General features: G+C 39.2%; 1 protein-coding gene across 23 annotated transcripts in view; it reads left to right on the forward strand.

Annotated features, from left to right (window-relative positions):
* Positions 1 to 26722, forward strand: part of ANK2 (ankyrin 2) — a 598819-nt gene that overhangs the window by 450199 nt on the left and 121898 nt on the right. For 21 of the 23 annotated variants that reach the window (XM_030564737.1, XM_030564739.1, XM_030564736.1 and 18 more), the window contains 8 exons: positions 967 to 1152; positions 1629 to 1652; positions 3970 to 4068; positions 4821 to 4919; positions 18349 to 18447; positions 21985 to 22182; positions 24795 to 24893; positions 25050 to 25148. In XM_030564737.1, the coding sequence (XP_030420597.1) occupies positions 967 to 1152; positions 1629 to 1652; positions 3970 to 4068; positions 4821 to 4919; positions 18349 to 18447; positions 21985 to 22182; positions 24795 to 24893; positions 25050 to 25148 (903 nt within the window). The remainder of the gene's footprint in view (positions 1 to 966; positions 1153 to 1628; positions 1653 to 3969; positions 4069 to 4820; positions 4920 to 18348; positions 18448 to 21984; positions 22183 to 24794; positions 24894 to 25049; positions 25149 to 26722) is intronic. The other 2 variants (XM_030564759.1, XM_030564754.1) reach the window with 1 other exon arrangement.

Consider the following 26722-nt stretch of genomic DNA (forward strand, 5'->3'; position numbering starts at 1 on the left):
TCTCCCACCATTGCCCTGTGCTGTTCCTCGCCTCTGCCTTGGAGCTGCTCCCGGGAGCCTCCTGCTTGCTGTGGAGGGAGAGGGGGAGGGGAGAGAGGTGCTAATGTCAGGGTGTCCCCCTCCCCCTGCCGCCATCTTCATAGAGCGGGGGGGGGATGGGGACATGCAGGACCGGCGCTAGTTTTTTAGCGCCCTGGGCACATGGCCATTTCGCCGCCCCGCGCGCTGGTCTGCGGCTCTGGTGGAGCTGCCGCAGGCATTCCTGCGGGAGGTCCACCGGAGCCCCGGGAGCAGCGGACCTTCCACAGGAATGCCTGCGGCAGCTCCACTGGAGCCCCGGGACCAGGGGACCCTCTGCAGGCACAACTGTGGAAGGTCCACCGGAGCCGTCTGCCGCCCCCTGCCGGCAAAATGCCGCCCCTCAATAATCCTGGTGCCCTAGGCAATTTCCTCGGCCGACTAAATGCAAGCGCTGGCCCTGGGGACATGACAGGGCTCAGGACAGAGGGAGCTTGCTGGCAGCAGTGGCTCTCTCAACTTGCTGATCTACTTAAAAGAGCAGTGTACTTAGAGAGGGCTCAGCATATTTAAAGGGGCAGTGTGCGTCTCTCTTGCAAGTATATCTCCGGAATCATTTGATGTACAATGCTTTTAAATATGGTGAGCATTAAAGGAGATACCATAGGAGTCAATGCAATGGCTTATATGGAATGTACTTGACACTGGAAAAGGACCAGTTTGAAGTGACTCAGTGCACGTCACAGGTGTTTGAAGACATGTTTGAGATACAGTTTGTGACTCATGTGCCATTGACAATTGCTGGCCATTATGTTGGGGGTCACAACGCACAGGCTGAAGTTGACTGCTGTATACATTTAACATTTGCCTATGTGTGTATAGTACTTATGGGATTGTTGATATGTGCCCTTCTCCTTATGGAGTATATTTTGTTTTCCACTCTATCAGGACGGCTTCACCCCGCTAGCTGTTGCACTGCAGCAGGGACACAATCAGGCAGTGGCCATACTCCTGGAGAATGACACTAAGGGGAAAGTGAGACTGCCAGCTTTGCACATCGCTGCCAGGAAAGATGATACAAAATCAGCAGCACTCCTGCTCCAAAATGACCACAATGCTGATGTTCAGTCCAAGGTAAAAAGGCTTTGTTTTGGAGGCCTGGGGAGTCACATGACTGGGTGCCTCTGGGAAAGGGACATTCATTCCATAATTTTCAAATAAGAATTAAAAGTAACTTCTGTGGTAAATAAGTTGCTAAAACCAGTATCACCAATAAAACATCTGCTTTTGCAGTGTATAGGTGCAGGACATAATAAATACGGGCTGTGTACTTTTTGACACATCATGTAAATCCTTTTGAAATCTGTTCTCTTTCATTATTTATGCTCAAGAAGAAACAAGAATGGAAGCAGAATTACTAAGTTATCTCAATTAAATAGGATACTGGTTTGTGGCCCATGTGTGCATGGATTGTATTTAATGTTTAATGTATGTTTGAGTGGCTTTTCCCTTAACAACAACATAACTCATTTCAACAAGCAACTTCGTTTTCCTTTTCCTGGATGATCTGTGATATTTTTCCTCTTTTTTTCCAAACCATGCTGCATCAGATGATGGTGAATAGAACAACTGAGGTACCGAGATCAACAATTTTTTTAATTAACTTTTTCTGCTAATTAGTGGTTACTGCTCTTCCTTATGCTACCATATTTCTTTTCTATATTATTTAGCACTAAAAGTGAAACTTAAGGAACTTTTTAAAATACCTGCCAGTGACAGTATCTGTAAAGCAGCAATTTTTTTTTTGTTCTGTCTTTGTCTTGTAATTTCCTCCAACTTGTGAGTGTCATTGTCTTGAGGTAAATTAGAGATGTCACATGTGGTCAAAAAGAGTTAAGGGCTAGAGATGGGTGTAGGTGGATGGATACATTTTTGAACTCAGTAAAATTAATTATGCAAAAGCATTCATTAGTCAAGACTAAATGAAAACTATTGGAGCATCAAGCTAATCCAAAATCCTGGCAAAAGTCAAATGCCAAGACAATAAAGATTCTGTCTTTGGTTATATGCATGCCACCCCATTAACTGTAGTGAGATTGCATAGGTGTAACTTGGCCCAAAGTATTTAGAATCTGTTTTAAAAAATCTAAACCCATTAAGAGGATAAATTCCTCATGCACCAAAAAGTGAAATACAATAGATAATTAACCTGTCACATGTATGCGTTTTCAGCATACCAAAGCCAAACATTTAATACATAAAATAGTGCCCTCCAAGAAGGGTATTTGTTCAAATCATATTTTTATTTGGAGTAAGCAGTAGAATGGGACAAATTGTTTTAACAGAATGTTCAGAAATCCATGCAGGGCAGGGTGTGGGTATATTCTTTCTCACAGCAGGCACCATCATGTTTTTCAAGTTAATTCTGGAAGTACCAACCCTGAAAGCAGTACTGTTGGGCATGATGTGTCTGCCACACCAACTGCCTATAACTCAGATATCAACCCTATAAATATCACCAACCTTGAGGGGAAGGGATTGTTTTCAAGATTCAAATAATTAAGTAATGTTTTCAAATGCCTTTGTTTAGTCAGTTGGGAGTTTTGCGAGGTGGAGGAGATGGATTTTGGATGCATGTGTGTGCAAAAGTGTCTTGAGTTGTTAGGTATTTTCTTGGTAGCCTAACTCTATCAACAAGGTCATGAATTAAATAGTGTTTGATTCTACTTAGACCCTTTTCAGAGTGATAGCCATGTTAGTCTGTATCAGCAAAAACAACAAGGAGTCTTTGTGGCACCTTAGAGACTAGCAAATTTTATGGGCTAAAACACACTTCATCAGATGCAAACCCTTTTAATCTTGGGGCTGACACTGAAGTAAATGGAATAAGATTAAAATAATAGGCAGAGTGCTTTTGGGAACAAAGTCTTTTGGAAAAAAAAGTTGTTTCAATATGTAATATCTGAATATGGTTTGCTAATGGACAAACAGTTTACTATGCTGATCCCAATCCTAAAAAAATGGAATCTGGTTTAGAATACAGTATGTTCAGAAATAGAAAACATTTCACTATTCCTTCCATAATCGACGCAGTGTTGTAATGACACAATATATGCAACATTAAGGCCTTTCAGAGGAGATCTTAAGAAAACAAGATTTGATCTGCTTCTCGTGAACATTAAGGATTCCCTCGAACTTTTTATAAAACCAGAAGTTTGTTCATTATCAGTATTTCAAATAAATTACCTCGTCTTACATTGTTGTGCAGCATTCTGTAGTCTGGCAGAAGTAGTAGTCACACTCTAGTCCACTACACTGTGGCTACACTTTAGTGGCGTTTTTGTTTTCCGGTCACTATACTGTTCGGGAAGTACTTTGGGATCCATCAAGACACAGAGTTTAATATACATATCGAATATTGTGGTCATTAAACTCTACTGTCTAATAAGTAAAGTATTTTGACACACCTTGAAGATACGTTCAATACAATATGAACATTTGTTGCTTTCCCATACAAAAAAAGGCATTTTCATGCTGAAATTTGCCATTCTAAGAGAAGATCAGCAAAGTAAGAGCCCAACAACAAAACAGGACAGTTTGAAAGCTCTGCTTCAGTGTTGTGGAAAGGAGGAGAAAAACACTTCTTTGAATGTTTTCTCTGACAGGGTCTGACCAGCTCTTTCTGGTTAGCAGCGTAGATTCACGAGGAATAGCAAATAACACAAATGATCAAGAACTGAATGGGAAAGAAGAGCTTTTTGTAATCCACAGTAGGGAAAAACTGCATTCATTCTCTGTTCAAGACCCTATGCTATATTGTAGGTGTGCGAGGTTAGAGTAACATAACACATTTGTTTGCCAAAAGCTGCTAAAATCAGAAGCTCTCTGGGGACGCTGATCATATAGCATTGAAGAAATGTGTTCCCTAACTAGGACTGTTTCCTTTTGTAGAGCGGCTTCACACCTTTGCACATAGCTGCCCACTATGGAAATGTCAATGTGGCGACACTTCTGCTCAACCGAGGAGCTGCAGTGGACTTCACAGCCAGGGTATGGATGAATCCTTTTTTCTTCTTCGATGGGACAGTCAGTAGACGTGGGAGCATATCTTTGCTTAAAATTCCTAATTGAAAGCAGAGTGGAAAGCGAAGTGCTGAGGAAATTTCAGAATGTACCTAAAGATTTTTTTTGCATAAATGTCTAAAGAGTGCTTGTTGAATTGCTTTATGAGGAATGTTTTTCAGAAGGATTTCATGTTCATGCTGACACTATTATCCTCACTAATGTACACTCTTATTTTCTCTGAGAGTTTTCCACCTGATTTGCCGCCAAGGGCATCCTTGCTGAAAATGAAATATTAAACACCATCTTCCTGCCTAATTAGGGCCTGTTTTTTGACAGTGACTTCTGTTATTCTAATGAGCTTCCTTTGTATCTGAACCACCGTGCTGTGTATGTTGTGTGTATGTTGCAGTGATTTAAATACATAAGTGTGCTGTGAATATTAACTGATTTGGGTTCTGATATATGTTTTGTCTTACTGTGTGATTGTGATGTTTGGTGTTTTGGCGAATGTGCTTCTTTGTTACTTAAGAGTAAATCAAGATACATGTCTATAAGAAAACCCAAACACCAAAAGATCAGTATCTCAAATGACATGTGCACCTAGCTCTGATGCTCAAAAACATGCTTGTTTATCTTCTATACTGTATTGATATTCCTCTTTTTGTGATCCAAACGCAAAGGCATCACCATTATACACTTTCAAGTCCATCATGCTCTTTGTTCTTTTCATGGTGTAGAATGGAATCACCCCACTGCATGTGGCTTCCAAAAGGGGAAACACAAACATGGTGAAGCTTTTGTTGGATCGTGGAGGGCAGATCGATGCCAAAACCAGGGTGAGTGTTTCTATCCCTGAATATCATGTTATCACTTCTTGGGTTTTTTTAGCTGGAGGCTTGGAATGTCAACATTCATAGATAGGAAAACTCAGCTTCAGAGATTGCCTCTTTCCCTTCTGAAAGAGAGACTTTAGATGCAGCTATTACATATCACATGAGAGAAAATGCTCAGCTGAACACAATCCCAAAATAGTGAACATTCTTCCCTCACAAATAATCCTGAGCCATTTTTGATACTATGGGTCAGGTTTTCAAAGGCAACTCCATAAAACTATTCCATGCAGCTATTTGCACATGTAGAATCTTACATCTGTGTTTATAGGGAGACAAGATAGGTGAGGTCATATTTCTTATTGGACCAGTTTCTTTTGGTGAGGGGGTTCAAGCCTTCAAATAACTCTCCAAGCTTATCAGAAGCAAGTTCCCCACAGACCAACTCAGAGTGGCACCAGACCCTGCGAAAACAACAGATGCAAAACCTGCAGACATCTCTCCACTGCTACAGTGATCAACACCCGCAACACACCTTTCAAGATCCAGAGGCCCTACACATACCTATCACAATATGTGGTGTACTTCATCCAGTGCACTAAATGCCCCAATAGCAACTATTTGGGTGAAACTAGACAAGCACTTCCCTCGCGAATGAGCTCACAATGAAAAATGATAAGACGTGGGTGAACACTTTTCACAAAGCAGTCACTTTATATCTGACCTATCAGTCCTCATCCTCAAAGGAAACCTGCACAACACTTTCAAAAGAAGAGCCTGGGAACTTAAATTCATAGAGATATACACTAAAAATCACAGATTGAACAGGGACACTGGATTTATGGATTATTACGACAATTTATAACTATTAACAACCCCTGCCCTCAGCTGCGTCAGAAAATAGCCGTTGTGGGACCACTACACTTCTCTTTCTGTTCGGGTGGGCAAGGGGTAGGTGGGCAAGGCTGAGAAATGGTTTGAAATATTGGCTCAGCTCGCAACATGCTAGCCTGCAGAGCTGAGTCACTGCTGGAGAAGCAAATAATTTATTGTTGGTCTGTACCAGGAACAGGTTGCTTCCCCACAGAGTATGGAGGAATCACAGAGATAAATGTCATTCTAAATCACAATTTCCTTCCTGATCCACTCCTATGGCTTAACTCTGCCCCTTTGTTGATTGGAGTTACCTATTTTGAGATCTAACATATGTACCAGCTTCTGAGTGTATGATGGGATTTTTTTTTAATTGAATTTTTGAAATGACCTCTGAAAATGTTCCTCCTTGTGCTAACTGATCACTTTCCCACACAAGTCGCTCCTTGAAAAATTGACCTGTTCTTAAAGAGCTGTTCATTTTTAAGCCTTGATCCACTTAGTTATTAATGTCAGCCATGCCCACAATTAAAAACTGGTTCAAGCTGCAATGTTAATACATGCTTCTAGGTTTTGAAACAACAGCTGTTAAGGTGTTTGAATTTGGGTTTTTGGTTTGGGCTGTTATAAATATAGGGGATATTTGCATTCAGTTTCAGGGTTGGATTTCCAATACTATTTGAAAGTTTAGAGGATGTTTGGAGACTGGTATTTGATTTGGGTCTATCTCACCAATAGTGTGATAGCATTGGAAGGTCTGAGAAAGTGGCAGTGACAGTACATTTCAAAACCTGTATAGTCCTAATCATCTTTCTTGCTTTTTAGCATGTAGTGCACAAAATAAACAGCTCTTGAGATTGACTCAACCCTTCTGCTTCACTCTGGCTATCAATTAATTAAATCAGCTTTTTATTGCTGCATATGCTACAAAGGCTGTAGAGATGATCTCTTAACTGAATTAATTGTATGATTGTATGATTAGTATTTGATTTGTGATTCTGTAGGGAAGAGAAAATCATCTCTGTTTTTTTTACTACACCTCATATGGGAAAATGCTGCCTTTCACAGAGGGCCAGATTCTCCAAAAGTAGTGGCTAAAATATATGCGTACAATATACAAACGAAGGCACAACAGCTAACTGTGCACCATACACAAGATATTCATGTACATGCACAAGTTGGGCAATTGCGTGCAGATGGCCCATTTCCTGCATGCAATTATAGTTTTGAATTAAAGGTACAGACCCCTGGACATTTTGTGTTCAAAATTTAAGCATCTGTTTTGGAAAAGTTGGCCCAAAATAGATGTAAAAAGAAACTTATGATTCTCTTTGAGAGTTATATCTCATATTTTGTGGACTCAAAGTACAGTTCCACCAGCCGGATCAAAGCATAGTTCTAAACCAATGGCTGTCAAACTTTTGTACTGATGACCCCTTTCACATAGCAAGCCTCTGAGTGCGACCTCCCCCCCATACATTAAAAACACTTGTTTATATATTTAACACCATTATAAATGCTGGAGGCAAAGTGGGGCTTGGGGTGAATGCTGACAGCTTGCAACCGCCCATGTAATAACCTCGCAACCACCTGAGGGGTCCTGACCCTCAGTTTGAGAACCTCTGTTCTAAACCAAACTAGAGGAACAGGACCACATACTGTTTGTATCAAAAGATCTAATTTTAGGAGACCACCCATTGTCTCCGTTTATCACGCCTCATCAGGTGGTATATTAGCTCAAAGCTGCCAGCTGTCAGAGATAAGGATGGAATCTGAGAAATATCACCAAGTACACACATTCTGACCTGCGCAGACTCAGCAGCTTCTTCTTGCTTTAATAGTCTGCATTCTCTCTGCTAAAAGACTGTGTGCACTTGACAGTGTGGGAGATTCCAGAGCTTTGATTTTGTCTGTTGATGTCTCGCTGTGATGATGTCCTCATGCCAGCATTATATATAGTCTTGGTGTCTTTTTCTTTTTCCTTTGCTTTGTCCGCATGCCTTGTGCTTTGCTATGGCTGTGAGTGTGTAGGGTAATGAAGAGGTAGGTTGTGTGTCGCATGCCATGCATACATGTGTTTTGCATTTTAAAGGAAAGACTTCTACCTCCTACTTGGTACTAACACACTTGTCTATCCATACTTTCCTTTCTATTTCCCCTGTGGAAAGCTTATCTTTCTCCAGCAATGCAGGGTAAAAATGGGAAGCAACAGAATGAAATACATTAGGATGTTTGTTCTGTGTTCTGGAAGCTCTGACCTTTATACTTGAGTTCTTTGTTACATTAGAACCAGCACTTTGGCCCAGGAAGTATTCACTGATGTCATTCTTTTTATTTTTGACCCTCTTCACTTTGTGGCATTTCGTGATGCATACATCAGGACAATGAAGGTTTAATTTAATGTATTTTAAATGAGTCTCAAGAACTCTATACACTGCGCAACAGACACATTATAATTGTCTCATTAGAGCTTTTTATGTTTGGAAATGTTTTCTAGGATTCATCCCTCTGGGAGTTTTTTCACCTTCAGTCTTAAATAAATGGACAAACCCTAGTTCTCAAAAAAATAGTAAATTATGGTTGCATACTCACAGCTCTATAGTTAAAGGTGCACTGGCATTTCTATTTAAAGCCAAGATTAAATCTCTTAGTTTTGTATGGCTAGAATGACCAGACAGCAAGTGTGAAAAATTGGGATGGGGTGGGGAATAGGTGCCTGTATAAGACAAAGCCCCAAATATCGTGACTGTTCCTATAAAATCAGGACATCTGGTCACCCTATGTATAGCTAATATAATGTGTCATATCCAAGCTTAAAGCACTTATTCCTAGAGTTCAGAACCATCTGAGAATTTGCAAGTAAATCTTCTGATTACGTGGATGAGTTATAATTAAGATTAAGATTTTGGCATGGGGGTGGAGGCGTTATTAAAAATCATAGGCAGGACATGGGCAATAAACCGTAAATCATGGAAGCTGGAGCCCTGCCATGTGAGGCTGGCAGCTGGAGCCCGCCAGCTGGGGCTGAAGCAGAAGTCTCAGAGGACTATTAAAGTCACGGATTCTGTAACCTCTGTGACCAAATTGCATCCTTAGTTATACTCATTTAAGAACAATCCCTTTTTGAAATTTATAGTGACTCTTGCCATTTTTCAGACCTCTTTAGCAAATAAATTCTTTAAAAAATGTGATTTGGATACTTAACCCGCTTACAGATAATTCCAAAATCTAAAATATAGCCTACTTGCAAAGCTTACTAACAGGAATATTTTTGTTAATTAACATCATTAGTTAGAAACAGTTCTCTTTAGATCATGTTGTCATGAGATTTGTTATCTAAAGTTTTAGACGATAAAACTTATTATCATAAAAATTGTATGACTAGAACGTTACAAGGCAGAATATATTTTCTAAAACCTTAAATGAATATTAGGTGCAATGACATCAAATTATCACCTAACATTTTAGATGACAAAGTTTTAAATAACAAAACTTATGACTTCTAAAATATATAATGAAAAGATCTAATGATATATGAATATTGGTTTCAGAAATGATTGTACAGATGGTGGGTTATCTTGGTTCTGATGCGCACATGATGATTGTCTAAAAGTCCATGGCAATTCAAATTTATGATTAAAAGGGGGTTATGTGATCTGGGAGGGTAAGAGAAGAATCAGGTGGCCACTCTTAATTCCAATTTTGTTATAAAAAGACTTTGTAACCTTTCCCTCAATGACTGTTTACAGAGGAAATAATCATAGCCTTAAAAAGGGGCAATACTTGGCATATCAGAAAAGAGATTTCTATTAAAATGCATTTCTCTGATATAAAAGAATAGTGACATTGGAGATATGCAAATGATATATTTACTACAGTGACGTGACTGTACTGTTAGTAAAGAGACTGGTAAGACTGGTTAGAGCTGAGTGGGAAATGCCTGCCCTATACTGAATAGTTTTAAGAGTTCAGCATTTTTTCCTATCCCAACCTGTGATGAAAAGTCAAAATCTTAAAAATTTTCATGAATCTAAAAAACAATTTATTTTCAATTTAGGTCACCAAAACATTTTTTTTTGATAGTTTTGAAATGGTTCATTTTGATTTTGACCTTTTAAAAAACTTTTAAAAGTCTAATTATCCTAAATGTCTAAATTAAGTCATTTCAAATAGGAAAACAATTTTTTTTAAATGTTGATACAAAACATTTCAACAATTTCTAAACTTTTTGTTCCTCAGCTTTTTTTTCCAAATCAGGAAATTTGTGAAACCCAACTCTGGTTCATGAAAGGCTCTACTGGTGATATTTTTTGGAGAATGGGTGTTTGTATAGTTTTCACTGTTATTTCAGTGTTCTTTAATGAAAATGTGGGGTGGGGAAGGAACACCAGGAACATGGGGTTTTGTTGGCCTTTTGTTTCTCTCTCTGTACTTTATTTACCTTTTCATACAATGTTATTCACACATCTTTGACATCCTAATGGTGTTCCCTTATTCATGCTACATGATATCAGTATTCTCATGAAGATAGATGAGCAAAATCTCCCGTAATAACTCTGATCAAATGTTAGCTCAGTTACTTTAGCTTCAGTTGCAGGCTCATTTGGGTAGGGACAGTATTCTCCTGTGTGAATAAACAGTACCTAGCACAGTGTGGACACAACCGGAATACAAATATATAGTAATAATCCCACTTCATCTGGACTGAATCCAAACCCTTCAATATTGGATTAGTCTCATTAAACAAATTCATCCCAACAAAGGCTCTCTGTCCTTGAGACTGAAGGTGTGGCGCTCATCAACAGTGACCAGGGCCAGCGTTCTAAGCATGAGCTTGGGGCGGCACTTTTCAAGGGGCAGAACTCCGGCCTTTTTTTTTTTTTGCCTTGGGGCGGCAAAAAACCTGGAGCCAGCCCTGACAGTGACAGTCTTTTTACTGAGCCATGCCACCTTCTTCGTTTACATTTTCCGTGCTCCGGAGAGTCACCTTTGTGTAACAGAGAGGCTAGCCCAGCTTCTGGGACTTGCAACTTAGTATCAAAGATCGAAGGGATTGGAAGCCTGTTATGATGGAGAATAAGAATGATACCACAGGATTCCATATCTAGATATGGGGGCGGAAGGTAGAAATGATGCCAGTAGTAGACTGAGAGCAATTTAAATGAGGGGAAAAAATGGCTGTAACCCGTCTGAGGTGGAGGGAAAGGAAAAGAGTCTGAGACGGAGCTGGGAAAATTGACAGGCTGGTCACAGAGAGCAATGAGACTGCGAAGAGAGGAGGAGTAAGGAAGGATCCACAAGCTGAAGAAAACATCATGAAAGGAATAACATTTTCTTTCATAAGTATAGAGCAGGGGTAGGCAACCTATGGCATGTGTGCCGAAGGCGGCACATGAGCTGATTTTCAGTGGCACTCGCACTGCTCGGGTCCTGGCCGCCAAGCCGGGGGGCTCTGCATTTTAATTTAATTTTAAATTAAGTTTCTTAAAACTTTAAAAAACCTTATTTACATTACATACAACAATAGTTTAGTTATATATTATAGACTTATAGAAAGATCTTCTAAAAATGTTAAAATGTATTACTGGCACACGAAACCTTAAATTAGAGTAAATAAATGAAGACTCGGCATACCAATCTGAAAGGTTGCTGACTCCTGGCATAGAGCATCCTGATAGATCAGAAAAGGGTTTCCAACATAGCAAGATTATAATGGGTTTCCTATCATAAAACTATTGTGATGGGATCTCCCAATATAATCTCAGGAAACAGTAATAACTCAGAAAACAGTAACAGCACGAACTCATTGAGTGGCTGCTGCCATTTTAAAAACAGTGACAAATGATGTCTGTCTGTCTTTCTTTTTCTCCAAAAACCTTCTTAGTGTATCTAAATAATTTTTTGAAAAAAGAAAAGAAAAAATATATGTAGGCTGACATAGCTAGTGACTACATATAACATAAATAATATTTTGATATAATGCTACAATTATTTAAGTATAATCTATTGTGTCATATTGGTTGGGCAAACTCAGTTAAGATTTTTTTCTTGATCTTTTAGGTTTGTGTTTTGAAGAGCATACATGGTCGATTACATTAGAGTGTATTTAATTACAAGAGGATGAAGGCTTAAAGCTAGAGGCTGAAGTTACACTGATTGTTTTTAATGAGATGAGGACTGGCAAAATAAGTGGTTTGCAGCCAGAAAAGATAAAGTTTAAGGAAATTAAGATGTCCCACACAAAGGGGACATAAATGACAATGAAAAATATGTAATAAAACTTTCAAACAACAGAGTAATCTGTTTAATGCAAAGTACATTTAGGAGAAATTTGAATTATTTATTTCACAGTGCTGAGTTAAATCTGTTGCAGAATTAATAATAAATGAAAATATGGTGTCTGGTGTCTTATAAATAGCTGCACCTAATATTTACTCTACAAATCTGGATTAGCACTTAATTGTAATACTGCCAGAGATGGGCTGATAAATAAAAGAGGAGCTATACAAATGTACTAAAGTGGAACTCTTGAGACTCAGTGCTCTTGATGCATAGGACATTTTTGCTATTGTTTGTTAGATTGTATTTTAGCATAGAATCTGTATAATGGGCCTAATCCTGTGAGGTGCAGAGTGTATTGAACTCTCATTGGATTAAAAAAAAAAAGAGAGTGCTTAGCAATTTGCAATATTGAGCTTACTATGCATCTTCATAAATACTAATAGTTTAGTTGATTTCCAAAATTATTTAAATTGGTAAGATGTTTTGGAATACCCTTAATATGGTGGTTTTTTTTTTAAATTACTGTGTTCAAATGTATTGCTTTCCCTTATCTGACAAGGAAAATGCATAAAGAGTTTCTGATGCTTTACATACAATTATATATATATAAAAAATCTGGGTCAGATCTTTAGCTAATGTAAATCAGTGTAGTTCACTGAACCAGCTTGACTTACGGCTGCAGAAAGCATAACCCTTTGTTGTCATATAAGTTTCCTTATCCACCACAGCTTTTTGGTATTTTCCTTCCCTCTTTTTTTACTATTGTAGATATTTGTGTGAGAGCCTGATCTTTCTGTTAGGAGGAGTTCATCTATCCTTCCTGCTTCTGTCTCATTCGGAGTATGATTGGAAAGATACTGAGCGTCTCCTAGAATGCTGAGATCTTAGAAGCTGAAGGCATTTAACACCTAGCAAGATTGTGCCCTTCAAGTCACAGACCTGAATTTTCAAAGAGATCTTCTAAATTTTGCCAAATTTCCATATGCAAACCTTTTGTTTCAGGCAAAAAATTGACATTGAATGTAAGTGCCTACCATATGCAACATGCAAATATGAGTTCACCCAGGTGCTAATGAGAGTTTTGCAGGTGCAATTTAGAAGACTCTTGTGATAATTTGACCTGTAATGTTCACATAATATCATCAACACTTCATATATAAATGTGCTCTACCTCTTTTAACAAAATGGTCCTCCCCTCCATGATTCCCTACTTGAATGCTTTGTAGCGACAATTTCTTATTTCCAGTCTTGCTGTTGCAATGTAGTAGAGTATTTTAATAACTATGGTATGACAGAATAATTTGTCATAGCGAGCCTGCAGTGAAGAGCTAATGCAAATGATTCATAATTCATTTACAGGTTAAAGAATTTGCAGTAATATCAGTGAGAGGGGGCGGGTGCTCTCTGAAGTTCATTTTCAGTTTAGACAGCCAATTTAAAGGGAATGGAGAAGTTCTGAATTTTTGTAGCTTTTATACTGATGTGATTGATCTTGATGTCATTTCTGAAAGTGAACTGTCCTTTTCATTTGGTTACAAAAGGTTCACAGATAGAATATGGGACTGATAGAACAAATAGCTCATGGATGTTAAAACATTTATGTATGTTACTCAGTTACTCTCATGAGAACAATATATACAGTAGGCCTTAAATTCATCATAACATACATTACTGGGTGATGAGATGAGTATGGATCCTTTAATAGAGACAGATGCATTGTATTTCTTCACTTCTGTTAACCATTTTATGGAAGCTTTTGTGCTGCTGGAGTACCCGCTGGCTTTGTTTGAAAGCCATGATGTTTCAGCCAAGACACAGTGTGTCAAAATTACATGCTTAGTCTTTGGGGCAGCACCTGCCTGTATTTTCCCAATGTACCAGGTACACTATATAGTGGTAGAATGATTAAGAAAGATATAACACGTAAACTCCCACAGTACATTTTAGAGCAGGGGTTGGCAGCCTTTCAGGAGTGGTGTGTCAAGTCTTCATTTATTCACTCTAATTTAAGGTTTCGCATGCCAGTAATATATTTTAATGTTTTTAGAAGGTCTCTTTCTATAAGTCTATAGTATATAACTAAACTATTGTTGTATGTAAAGTAAATAATGTTTTTAAAATGTTTAAGAAGCTTCATTTAAAATTAAATTAAAATGCAGAGCCCCTCGGACCGATGTCTAGGACCCAGGCAGTGTGAGTGCCACTGAAAATCAACTCATGTGCTGCCTTTGGCACACATGCCATAGGTTGCCTGCTCCTGTTTTAGAGTGTTCAGAGCCACTGTAACTTGCTACATGATGCTAGAGCATATTTTTATGTTATAGACTATTGTGTCTATTTTAATTACAATCTTCTTCTTGGTTAGAAGTTCCTGAAATAAACAAGACAGTTCAATTGCACTGTGGTTGTGTTGGTTTGTCCTAATTGCACTATATAGTAGTTCCTCTAGTGCAATGTGCTTTTCCTAGTTCAGTTCTCCTCACTTTTGAACAAAACATAAATAAAAATATAGTTTTTTTTAATAATAAAATATCAATTTAAAAAATCCACATGCAGTTTTCCCTCTGCGAGAGGAAGAAAGAACTGAGGAAAAAGCAACAGAGGATGGATTCTAGTTACATTGCTTAATGCATATGGGAGGCACTCAAATACTACAGTAATGAGAGCAGTATAAGAAACAGAACAGGATAGGCTAGAGATACAAAGCTTTTCTTTGTAATTTTTTTCCCATGGGGTTAGATCCTGGATAAAAGACACAAAGGGATTTTTTTTAACGCTCAGATTAGTTCCTATTTTTCTTTTCACTAAAACTGAATCTTTTTAGCTATGGAATTGAGCATCATTTTGTGAGCATATCTACAAATTATTCATCTCTTTGGTTTGAGTTGCTCTCCATTTCTTCACTCTGGGGATTTGTCTTGTTTTCTTGAAGGCTTCACACCAATCATTACCTTTGTTTTGCTATTTTTCAAACTAGAACAATATCGAAAACAGTAAGCAAGCAACCACCCATTCTGATTAAGAGCACAAAAAGACAGACCTGGGAGAGCAATAACAAATAAACACCTTTCTCCTAAATCCCTCAGGGATTTATTTTCACTTCAGTACTGCTAATGGGAGTTAGATGTGTAAATCCCCTTGGCGCTGAGATAAGGATATATCTCAGTATATGCAGCTGCAAAATTGATTTAGGATACACTAGAAAGAGCAATATAAACCCAGCTAACCCAGTTATGCTGCATTCCTTTGTAAGGATACAATTTTGTGAGATGGTAAGCACCCACAAAATCCATTTAAGGATTTATCCTGCACCTATTGAAATTAATGGCAAAGCTTCCATTGACTTTAATGGTGCAGGATCAGTACCTTAACTGGTGGGAGTTGAGGCACACTTAGCACTTCATGGTATCTGGAAAAATCTCGGGAAGCTAGCAGCTAGGTATTAGAGCAAGATTTCAGCTCCTGACTCCAGCTAAACTCTACAAGTCACTCTTTCAAAAAAACTGTTCTGTCTTCTGTGATGTTTAAAATTGAGGGCTGGGAGAAACAAAATAATTTTAAAGTATATTCCAGAATCCACCACTACCCCCATCAGGTTATAACTGGAATAATAAGGTGCAATGGTTTACCATACATTTACTCCTGGGGGAATTCTGCGGGGCTGCATGCCCACAGAAAATGCCCTTCCTCCACAGAATTCCTGTGTTTTCCTGAAGAAAATGGCAGGGAAGCAAAAGGAAGCTGTGTGGGGGTACAGGTGGGGGATGAGGATGGGTGCAGTTGAGGGGGATTGCCCCCTAACAGAGGTGAGGCATGAGGGACACATAGGGTTACGTGCCATTGCCCTCCCCCATTTCTGCAAGCACAGAGCTGTCCAGCTGAAGGAGGCTGCATCTCAGGCCACTTCCACACTACAGAGTAAAATTGAAATTAATAAAATCGATTTTATAAAACAGATTTTATAAAATCGATTTTACGCATCCACACTAGGGCACATTACTTCGGTGGTGTGCGTCCATGGTCACAGGCTACCATCGATTTCCGGAGCGGTGCACTCTGGGTAAAACAGTAAAAGAATGGGACCAATAACTTCGATTTCCGTCCACACTAACCCTAAATCGATATAGTAATATCGATTTTAGTGTTACTCCTCTCGTTGAGCAGGAGTACAGAAATCGATTTTAAGACCCCTTAAAATCGATTTTAAGTGCCTTGTAGTGTGGATGGGTACAGCGTTAAATCGATTTAACGCTGTTTAAATCGATTTAACACTGTAGTGTGGACCAGGCCTCAGCTCCACTGACTCTGCAGTTGAACACTGTCTCCTGGGTCCTAGTGCCAGTCGTGTTCCCCTTCTGTGTACTGGGAGCATTCCAGTTTTCTGTGCAACAGTGAGTGCCTGCAGTGGGGCTGTGTAAGAAATGAGGGGGAAATGAGGGAAGGGAGAGTGGGGGAAGGAGGCAGTGGAGAAGGAAGGGGGGTGGTAGAAGAATGTGGGAGGACGGGGGGAGGGGGCTGGGGAAGAAAAGGGGCTGGGGAAGTGAGAGCCTGGTACGTGATGTTCCCTCAGCAGCAGCTGGGGCACCCCTATTAAGGAAGCCCATTGAACCCTCACACTGACAAGCCCTACCCCCCACACCTAGACCCTCTCAGCGAGTTCCCCACACCCAAACCCCCACTCCACTGAGACCTAGCAAGCTGTACCTGGAATCCTAGCCCATCAAGCCCCACTCCCCCAGCACCTGGACCCCTCACATCCAATCTCCCTGCTGATCCCCATCTCCCCCACCCCCTCTGCTGAGTTCCAACCACCTTCAACTGCATCTCCTGGAGAGTCCCATTGCCCCTGCACCTGGAACCCCCCAACAAGCCTCTGTGCATCCAGATCTCCCACTGAGCCACCCACACCCAGATTGTCCCACACAGAAACCTCTAACTCCACACCTCTACACTTGGCTGAGCCTGCCCACCCAAACCTGTTGTGCCTGGCACAGAGGGCAGGGAAGGGCCCCTGGGTGTTTCTGGGGCAGGCCCGGTCCTTACACCAGGGTCGGGTGCAGCCTCACTGCCGAGTCCCTGTATCGAGGGAGGTTTGGGCATCAGGATGCTCTCCAACCTCAGTGCAGCCAGTGGGCTTCCATGCAGGAGCCACATTTATTTGACAAATAAAATTTGCAGAATTTTAAAATATTGTGTGAAGAATTTTTGATATTTTGGCACAGAAGTAAATATATCAAACAAGTCAATAGGTGTCACAATGGTGTTTTCTATTACTTTAAATTCAAAGAAAACATCTCAGTTAAACAACTGTACTGAACAGGCATTGAGTGCTCATCTGAGTGCATGTATGGTAATACAGCATTGCAGTTTGTTAAGGTTAAAATTCTCTATATTTGGGTTTCTTTTTATATCTTATGTGATTTTCTTTTTTCTGTCATTCAGCACTGATATTTTATTCTTTTTTTATCATTCCTCCCTTGCATTTGCTATCTCTTTCGCTATAAAGGAAGGACCAGACAGTAGCAGCATTATCTAGAATGCACTTTCCTTTCTAAGTGTTTCATTGACCCATCTTTCTCTAACTGCTTTGTTCAGTGACTGAGCAGCGTGAGCACGTGTTTTGGGACAGGATGGTCTTCTGCAATGGAGAGAAAATTTCAGAGACGGTGCTGTCACAGCAAGTTTAGCAAAAGATTATTAGATCTTGCTTGTCATTGAGCCTTGAAAGGAAGAGTCTTTTCTCTGTTGGTTTCTCTCCTCCACTCAAAGTCTCTCCTCTCCTCCTGCTTGTTAGAAATTTTCTGGCATAATCTCCTGGCATGGACATTTACTATTTCATCTCTGTATCAAAAGCAATTGAAGCACTGTGGTTGATTAGCTGAGTATCCTTCGGTCATCAGACAGTATTCAGAGAGAGAAAGCACAATTCAAAGCCATGAGGAGAGTGAGGGAGGGAAGGAGATGCATGCATGCAGTCTTTTCTTTGATAATGGGTTTGCACACATAATGTGTTTCCTCTCCACCATTCTCAAAGTGTAACCTCAGAATGTCCTTCACTGATGCAAGGGTGAGCTGGAGGTAAAGCTTAATTCTACTAAGTCAGTTTCATTTAGATATTAATAAAAGGGACAGCTTTTGCTGGAGGTTTGCAAGATTTGCAGGTGCTTAGCACTCAATCAGTATCAGGAACTTGTGGGCTAGATTTCTGAATGTTTGTTCCATGGAGAGCAGTAAGATGGGCAGTCTGGATATATGCTTAACACTTTCCTTTTGCTTAAAGGATGGACTGACTCCACTCCACTGTGCCGCACGAAGTGGGCATGACCAGGTTGTAGAGCTCCTCTTGGAACGGGGTGCTCCACTGCTTGCAAGGACCAAGGTGAGTATTTCATTCACAGAACAAATGAATATCAGTGACAACCGTTCAAAGCAATTACTAGATACGCTGGAAGGGTGAGAAGGAGTATAGGGACATGTCAGTAACCCCACAGGAAATGCTTTAGACGGAATAAATATTTTGGATAGAGTAATCCAAAAGTAAGGATTTTCTCTTGAAAATAGACTTGAACCTTCCACATAAGGAGAATTGGCATCCATGAACAAAATCACTCCATTTTCTCTTAGGAGACAGGTTACATGTGTGATATAGACAGTACTTTTTCAGGGCAAGTGGCCTGTTCTTATCCCATACAACAGGAATTAACTAACGTGTTTTCATGGAATCATAGAAGTTAGAGATGGGAAAGATGGGTTATGTATCCCATCTCTTTGGTCAGTGTAAGATCATTCCCTCTATATTTTCTGATCTTTTATCTACTTTTGTTATATCCCATGGAGCTGTTCTCACTTTCTTTAGAAGACTAAACAATTCCAGAATATTCCCATTAATGAATAAATATATAGCCACCATTTTAAAAAAAAATTGTGTAATTAAGGTAAAGCCATTCAATATAAAAGCTTTCTTTGTTTTTCCCTTTAATCACATTCTCTCTGCCAATCAGTGGATACATTTCTCATCCTACATACTGCATCAAAGGCAGATGAAAACAGGTGCTGGGCAACCATATTTATTAAATGATGTGAAGTATCTGAATAGAAATGGAGAATGTCACTTTGTCTTTGTGTTCTTAAGAGATTGATATGGTCATAATAGATTGCATCCTAAATATGCTAAGCACTTTGCCGACATAGAGCTAAACAGAGTCTCCTCACCAAAGAGTTGTCTAAAATTAAAGTATTAAAATTAGTTACCATTAATGTTCCTTAGTTGCAGTTCAGTTAACTACTAACTAATACTAACAGTAATTGAACACTAATTGAATTAGTAACTTAAAGTAGTTACTAGTACAATTAGTATTCAATTACTGTTAGAAAAATTTTGACCAGCTCTAATCACCACCTTTGAAAAGCAGGTCATTTCTTTTAGGTGCCTACATGTGGATTTAGGAGACTAATTGTAGACACCTAAGTTTGAAGATATCAGTCTTGTGATCTGTTTTAAATCGATAAGAGTCTTGACTATTTTACATTAAAAATAGCTTACTTCTTTCATTGCTCTCAGTCTGTAGGCTGTGCCATGGACATATTCGCACTGTGTAACTTTGTATCCCTGTGAGCATCCCATGTGGGCAGGTTATATAACGGGTGTCTATATAGAAGCTGGGAGGGGGTGTGCAAAGGAATCCTTATGGCTGCACTGGTTCCTTTCTAGGGCCAGGTCCAGCGTTTTTGCTGCCCCAAGTGGTGGAGGAAAAAAAAAAGCTGCAATCTGCGGCACTTCGGCGGCAGCTTTACCGCTGCCGCTTTATTCTTCGATGGCGGGTCCTTCCCTCTGCGAGGGACTGAGGGACCCACCACCAAATTGCCACCGAAGAGCTGGACGTGCCGCCCCTTTCCCTTGGCCACCCCAAGCACCTGTTTGGTGCTCTGGTGCCTGGAGCCGGCCCTGTTCCTTTGGCTGGTGTGCTCTTCGTCTGCTAGAAAGAATGGCTGGGGATACATGCAGTGCTAATAAAATAGTAAATATACATAAATATTAAATAATAAGTGTCTTTGAGACTCCACTGCACCTCTCCCAAAATCTGCCTTGCACTGAGGAGCAGGGGACCCCCAATGGAGCCAATGCCTGTGGCACAAAAGAAGTCCACACTTTGATTGCTGGAATCCCAAATTTTGGACATATATGTTCCACTGAGTCAGGGCCCCCCATTATGATGAGGGATTGGCAGGAGCTGATCCAGAGTCTTCTACAGATCACTCAGCCTATTGGTCTGAAGCGTAGCCACAGGTGTGGCATGAAAGATCTGTACAGTGAATGGATCCTACATGTTAAATACTTCAGTGATGATCAGAGGGCTCCATTCTCCCATCATCAATATGCAATTCCCTTCACCCTTTTGGTACTGACGGGGATTGGGACTCTCTTCAGGAAAAGTAGAGGGCAAAGAAGCAACCAATTCAAGAAGATATTTTGTAACCTTTCAATTATATTTTAATTAAATAGCAACTTTGAACCATCTGAATTGAGACATTCTCTTCTTCCCCACTGCCAAATCGTACCTGACCTGTAAAATGAAACCTGTGTTAAAGATAGCTTCCCTTCTAGTCATCGGGCCCCATTGGAGCTGTTCCAGATTGGAGACAGACAGATGAATGAAAAATAGAAATAAGTCACTTTGTTTCAATTCCTTCCCACAAACTTCAATATTTTATAACATTTTCTCTTATTTTAAAATGACATATATAATGCCGAGAGTGGTACAGCAGCCTGCCTGGCAATGCTCTACTGAGACCCCATTGTGTACATTTGTCAAGAGACAGGTCAAAATCCCCAGCAGCTGATCAAGCTGGAGCTTTCATCTGAACCACTTGATAATCATTTCCTAAAACTAAGCACATCAAAGTATTTGCCATATTCAGATACTAGAGCCTGATTCAGTAGACACTAGCAAATGTAGCAGGAGTGTTCTCAGGATCAGCCCAACATTTGTAAGCTCTTTCGTAAGTACCATTTGCCCTGGTTTCCAGAGGTTCGAGGCACATTCAGCTGTATTGACTTTAGTGGGAATTGTGGGTGGTCAGCACCTCTGAAAATCAGCCCACATGTCTTTTATGTGTGTGGTAACTTGCTGCGTATAGTACCATTTACAATGTTATGGCAGGGTTTATTAATAATACTAAACTAGCCTTTTTTCTGTAAACTATGCAGGAAAGCATGACTCATTTGTGTTTAATTCCTAAAAGGCCTATAGAAGGTTTGTAATTGAGTTCCTTACTATTCTGAATAATAGTGTACTTTATGCATTTCTTTTAACCAGGAACATAAATATGATTACAACTGTGTTGTATAATTCCTTGTTGACAGTGGTAACACAGGGTCCATGACATCTTCCCACCTTAGGCTGTGAGAGTATCTGGTCTCAAACTCAAAAGGGTCAGGGTTGGTCAGTATTTGTTGTTGGAGACCTTGAGGAAAAATAACATGTTCCTCAGTACGTGTGTTGGTGACTAAGTAGATGCTTTTCCTTCCGAATGAATACAGACCCTATTGCCTAGCATAGGTTTGTCATAGCCTAGGGAAGCATAGTCCTGACATTAAAGATACCATGAGACTTTTCTCAAGACAATGCACTATAGCTAATTTCCATATTTGGATAACTGTATTCTGCCTGCCTACATTTTCCACACATTTGCCATGGGTTTATGGCATTCTTTTCCACTCCCTTTTACAACTGTCTGTGATGTTGCTGTGAACTGTTAGTGTTTCATCCCACAGGTGGCTGCATTTCAGTGCTGGATGAAGTTATTCCTATACATTTCGTAAAGCACATTGGGATTCTTCTGAATAAATGGCAGTATATAATCATAAGTTATTTTTACTGGAAGTTTGATACACTTGTATTTTCTGCTGGCACAGAATGGACTCTCTCCGCTTCACATGGCTGCTCAGGGTGACCACGTGGAATGTGTCAAACATCTACTGCAGCACAAAGCTCCTGTTGATGATGTCACACTGGATTACCTGACTGCCCTACATGTTGCTGCACACTGTGGCCATTATCGTGTCACCAAGCTTCTGCTGGACAAGAGAGCAAATCCCAACGCTCGAGCCCTGGTAAACTTGCCTCACCCCTCTAATGCAACAGTGCTGCAGATTGTAGATGGCCCCATCCTGCAAACGCTACTGAGCATAGTGCTTACTTCTTTTACTAGTCATATGTCAATAGGATGTAGTGCTTACTGTTGTAAATGGCAGTTACTGTTGGATGTAGGAGTTCCACTTCAATGGGTCTACTCCTGATAGTAAACACTATGTTCACTAGCAAGTATTTGCGTGATCAATTCGTGAGGCTATGCAACCGTTCTTGGAATCACAGTCACTGCTAGCTAACACTATCACACGTTCCAGTGTTTTAATGCATTTGCCATTTTGGCCTTTCACACTTTACCGCATGGCGGTGCAGTTCATATTTATTACCACTGTAAAAGGCTGATTGGTGTGGACATAATACTACATCCCAAAGTAGACATTTTCAAAATAAATTGTCTAATATTTTTGCTAGATGGCAGAAATTTAGTCTTTTACACTTATTCAACTTCCATTTATCAAATATAATTAATCATAGCATGTCCATTTTTTTACTTTTCTGAGGCATAAATAAAAATATTATATTATAAATAATTCCTTGTGCTCAGGGACCTGCCCATCATCCCCTAAACAGGAAGGAAAAAAACATATTTGACTTTATGAATTTCTAAGGCCTTTAAGACTTAACAAGGAGCCTGTCATGAACACTTTATGACCTCAGCAAGGTCAATAAGATGAAGTAAAATGAACTAAATGCAATAAAATTAACAATGGAAAGTTCTGAAACACTACAGCTTCCCAGAAAATGTATCCAGCGATATGACACAGTATGTGAAATTTCAAGGGTATTGATTTCTTTTTGGGGAAGTTGGGAGGGTGAATTGTTGGGCTTATAATGGGAAGCTACTATCACCCTTAACTATGGAGTGGCTGTTGTTCCTCCATAATATTCATCACAATAAACATTGGTTATCATAATTGATTTCTTTTGTAAAGCTCCCCCATCCTTTAAGAAGAACAGGAGAAAAGCAACTAACCAGAGCCTGGTTAAATGAAATACTATAGAATTCTAAGTTAGAGATGCCCGTTTGCAAGAGTGATGATGTTGATGAAGACAGAGATAACCGTTAGGGTGTTGTAGGCAAGTTGTAAGTGTACATTTAACAGGGAGACATAATTTTATAACTCAGATTTTTCAACAATCAGACTAGAAGGCAACTCTAGGACATCTGAGCAGTGACAGCTAGAAGCATGGACAAAGCTTGTGTTGAGCTATAGCTAAACCTAGCTATTCCAGGCTAACATGTAAAGCTACCTGGACTAGTTAATTTACTATTCTACATTGTATCTCTAGCAAGTAAAGTGATGCAATAAGCTTTATGAATCATTCATTTTGAGATGGATATTCTTGAAGTACTTAATTAGTTAATGTTTGTACAGCGCTTTGAAGATATAAAGCCTTACATGTGTTCTCAGTTGTTTTAATTATTGTGTTTTAAAACATATTAATGCCAACCTATAAGTAACATTTATTTTAACAGAGACTAGCCATGGAGTAAGCTGTCACTCTAGCAGCTGCTCTCCTCTCTCTCACTGATTAACTAGCTATACTTCTAGTTGAGCACTAGCAATTCTGACCTTTTTCATTAGAAAAACCAGTGATTATCTAACACATTCTTGCTTTGCATTAAAAAAAAAAACTATTTGTATTTTTCAGCAAGTGTCTACTTAAAAAAGTAAACACTGTGGTCCTGATCTTTCAAGGCTTTGTTGTCCAGCCTAGGTTCCAATTCAGCATCCATCACTACTCAGCAAAGAACATAAGCATTTGCTTAATGTTAGGCATATGCTTATGCCGCATAGACTTTAAAGGGACTTAAACATGAAGTTAAGGATATGCTTAAGTCAAATAGGGATGTGCTCAAGCACATGCACAAATGCTTTGTTAGACTAGGGTCCTAGATCCTATTACCAGGAGAATTTCCATGGAAGCAAATAGATTTCTTAATGATAGTAAGGATTATGCTCAGTAGAAAGCTTTAGTACAAGCTACCTCTTAGTCAATGCATGTATTCACCTGCATATAAAATATACAGTAGATATACTGCATAAATATAGACATACATAGATATAGGTCAGAGAGTCTTTTTAAAGGAGGCTAGAAGAATGAGATGTGATCTAGGAGAAAGGTGAGCAGTTAAGTATCCTGCCCCCTATTTTTTAAATGACAGTAGATAATTTTGAAAGCATCTGTTGATTTTTATCACCATCATCTTTTAATATATGATTTTTTTTCACGTGAGGCAGGCTCCGCAATATATGTAAACTATTCCCAAATGGATGGTTTTATATTAGCTTTCTAGTATATTCTTGACTTTCAAAAGGAGAATATCGGTGTTTTGTTAGTTTATATGTTTTTCTCCAATATGTGGGCAGAAAGCCTTGGAGGCTGTTGTGTATTAAGGAAATAGCAGCCCATTAAGATGACTTGGGGGTTTTTTTCTATATCTCAGAGCCTACTATGACTGAGGAACAATGGCGTCTGATATTCTAACACTACTGCTTGCAGTTTGCCAGCCAGGAGCTGTGTGGGAACTGTAGCTGCATGTTTTTAGCTAACAGAATTGTTTTTTGCACAGAATGGTTTTACTCCACTGCACATTGCCTGCAAGAAAAACCGCATCAAAGTCATGGAACTCCTGGTGAAATATGGGGCTTCAATCCAGGCTATAACAGAGGTAGAACAGTGTTTCAACTCCTAAAAAAAATATCCTTCTCTTCTCCCTTTTCTTCTTCTCCCTCTCTCCGTATCTTTTTAGTCATGTTTTATTTAAATGAAGAAGCCCCTCAGCCCCTGTGCAGAGGAGTAAAACTGCTGTTGCTTTATTTCACAGTCTGGCCTCACACCTATACATGTGGCTGCATTTATGGGCCACTTGAATATAGTCCTCCTCCTGCTGCAGAATGGAGCCTCTCCAGATGTCACTAACATTGTGAGTATGCCTTGGATTAGAATAATCACTGCATCAGCTCATGCACCAGTGAACTGCCATGTAGCCCAGCCAAAGGTCACATTTTAATGATTATTTATTACTGACTGAACTTCTCTGAAAAATAACCTCATATATTTCTCAAACAGCCATAAAAGGGGGAAGTTGCTATAAAACAGGCACTTTAACCCTTTTGTGGTCCAATAGTTTTAGTGTGTTTCTCAGCAGCACTGGGATTCTGAATAGTTTCCTTACCAGGTTTATCAGCGGCACACTGAAGGGAAGATTTTGTGTTTCAGTTTTCAATACTGCAGTTTAAATCCAAAAGGATAAACATTTTGCTGGGGTCAATGGGCACAGCTCCATTGACTTCAATGGAGCAGCGCCATATAAACTGGCGGGGAAGTTTTAAAAAATTTAACCTATCAGTTTAAACTAAAACCTAGAAGTTTTAAACTAAAGCCGTTCCTTTACCAGACCATGGATGTATTTCCCATTTAGAAGTAATGGATTTAGAATTCTAGAGAACATCACTTTTATTTTTAAAGTCCTTAAAATACGACCTTTGAGAGGTAACACCAAATGCAGGACCTGACTTGCCATGGAAATGAGTGTTTGTGTACCAAACATCCCTCTATTCTAAAATAAATGAGACCAGGGACCCATGTCCTGGGGTTACATTACATATGTTTCTTATTGTTTGAGTTCTTAATATAACAAACTCAAACGATAGTTACTTGTGAGTGTCTGTTTTTTAAAGCAGAATTTTTTAAAATGAAATTTTAAAATGATAAATAGAGGTTCTGAGCTAAATTAGTTAGTAATCCATGTACTCTGGATAGACCATCTTTTCTCTACTAGAAGGGTAAACAAATCCATGAGGGGGTTCCAATAAGTATGCATGTTATACTGTATTTCTTTTCTTATTTGTTTAATACGACAAATTATTCATGACAAAAATGGTCACTGCTTTTATACTTTTTATATGGAAGCAATATTTATCTAACTACTTTATTAATTGTAAAAACGCTAACAAGAAATTTTGGGAAAGAAACTAAGTCAAAAAAGGATCAGAACTGATAACATATATTAATAAATGTTTGGATACAAAGTTTAACATTTTACAATTGTTTGTGCTTGGCAGGTGTCTTCGCTTTTACTTAGCAAAGCTCACTAATTGTTTTCAAAAGTTAAATTGCTTCACTAATGCAAGTATAGAATGATCTTTATAGAAATCTAAACCTGATAATTTGCAAAATGAAAGGCTTATTCACAAACAGAATGAAAACATTTTTTAACTGTGCATCCTTCAAATGATAAGATTTTTATATGGTCAAATCTTACAATCAAATCTTTAGGTAAAACTCCCATTAGAACTGAAAGAATTTACCCATTGTCTGTTTACTAAACATAGCTGTTGACCGTATGTAGATTTCAAAATTTCTATAAACTGATAGGTTTATATAAATAAATGAACTCCCAGCAAGGAGGGTTTAATTACATTATAAACTCATCACTGTGAGTAGATTAGGGTTACTTTTTAACTATCTCAGTAAACAACAACAAAACTTGGTCCT

Source organism: Gopherus evgoodei, chromosome 5, assembly GCF_007399415.2.
Source record: "Gopherus evgoodei ecotype Sinaloan lineage chromosome 5, rGopEvg1_v1.p, whole genome shotgun sequence".
In the NCBI taxonomy this organism is placed as follows: domain Eukaryota; kingdom Metazoa; phylum Chordata; order Testudines; family Testudinidae; genus Gopherus; species Gopherus evgoodei.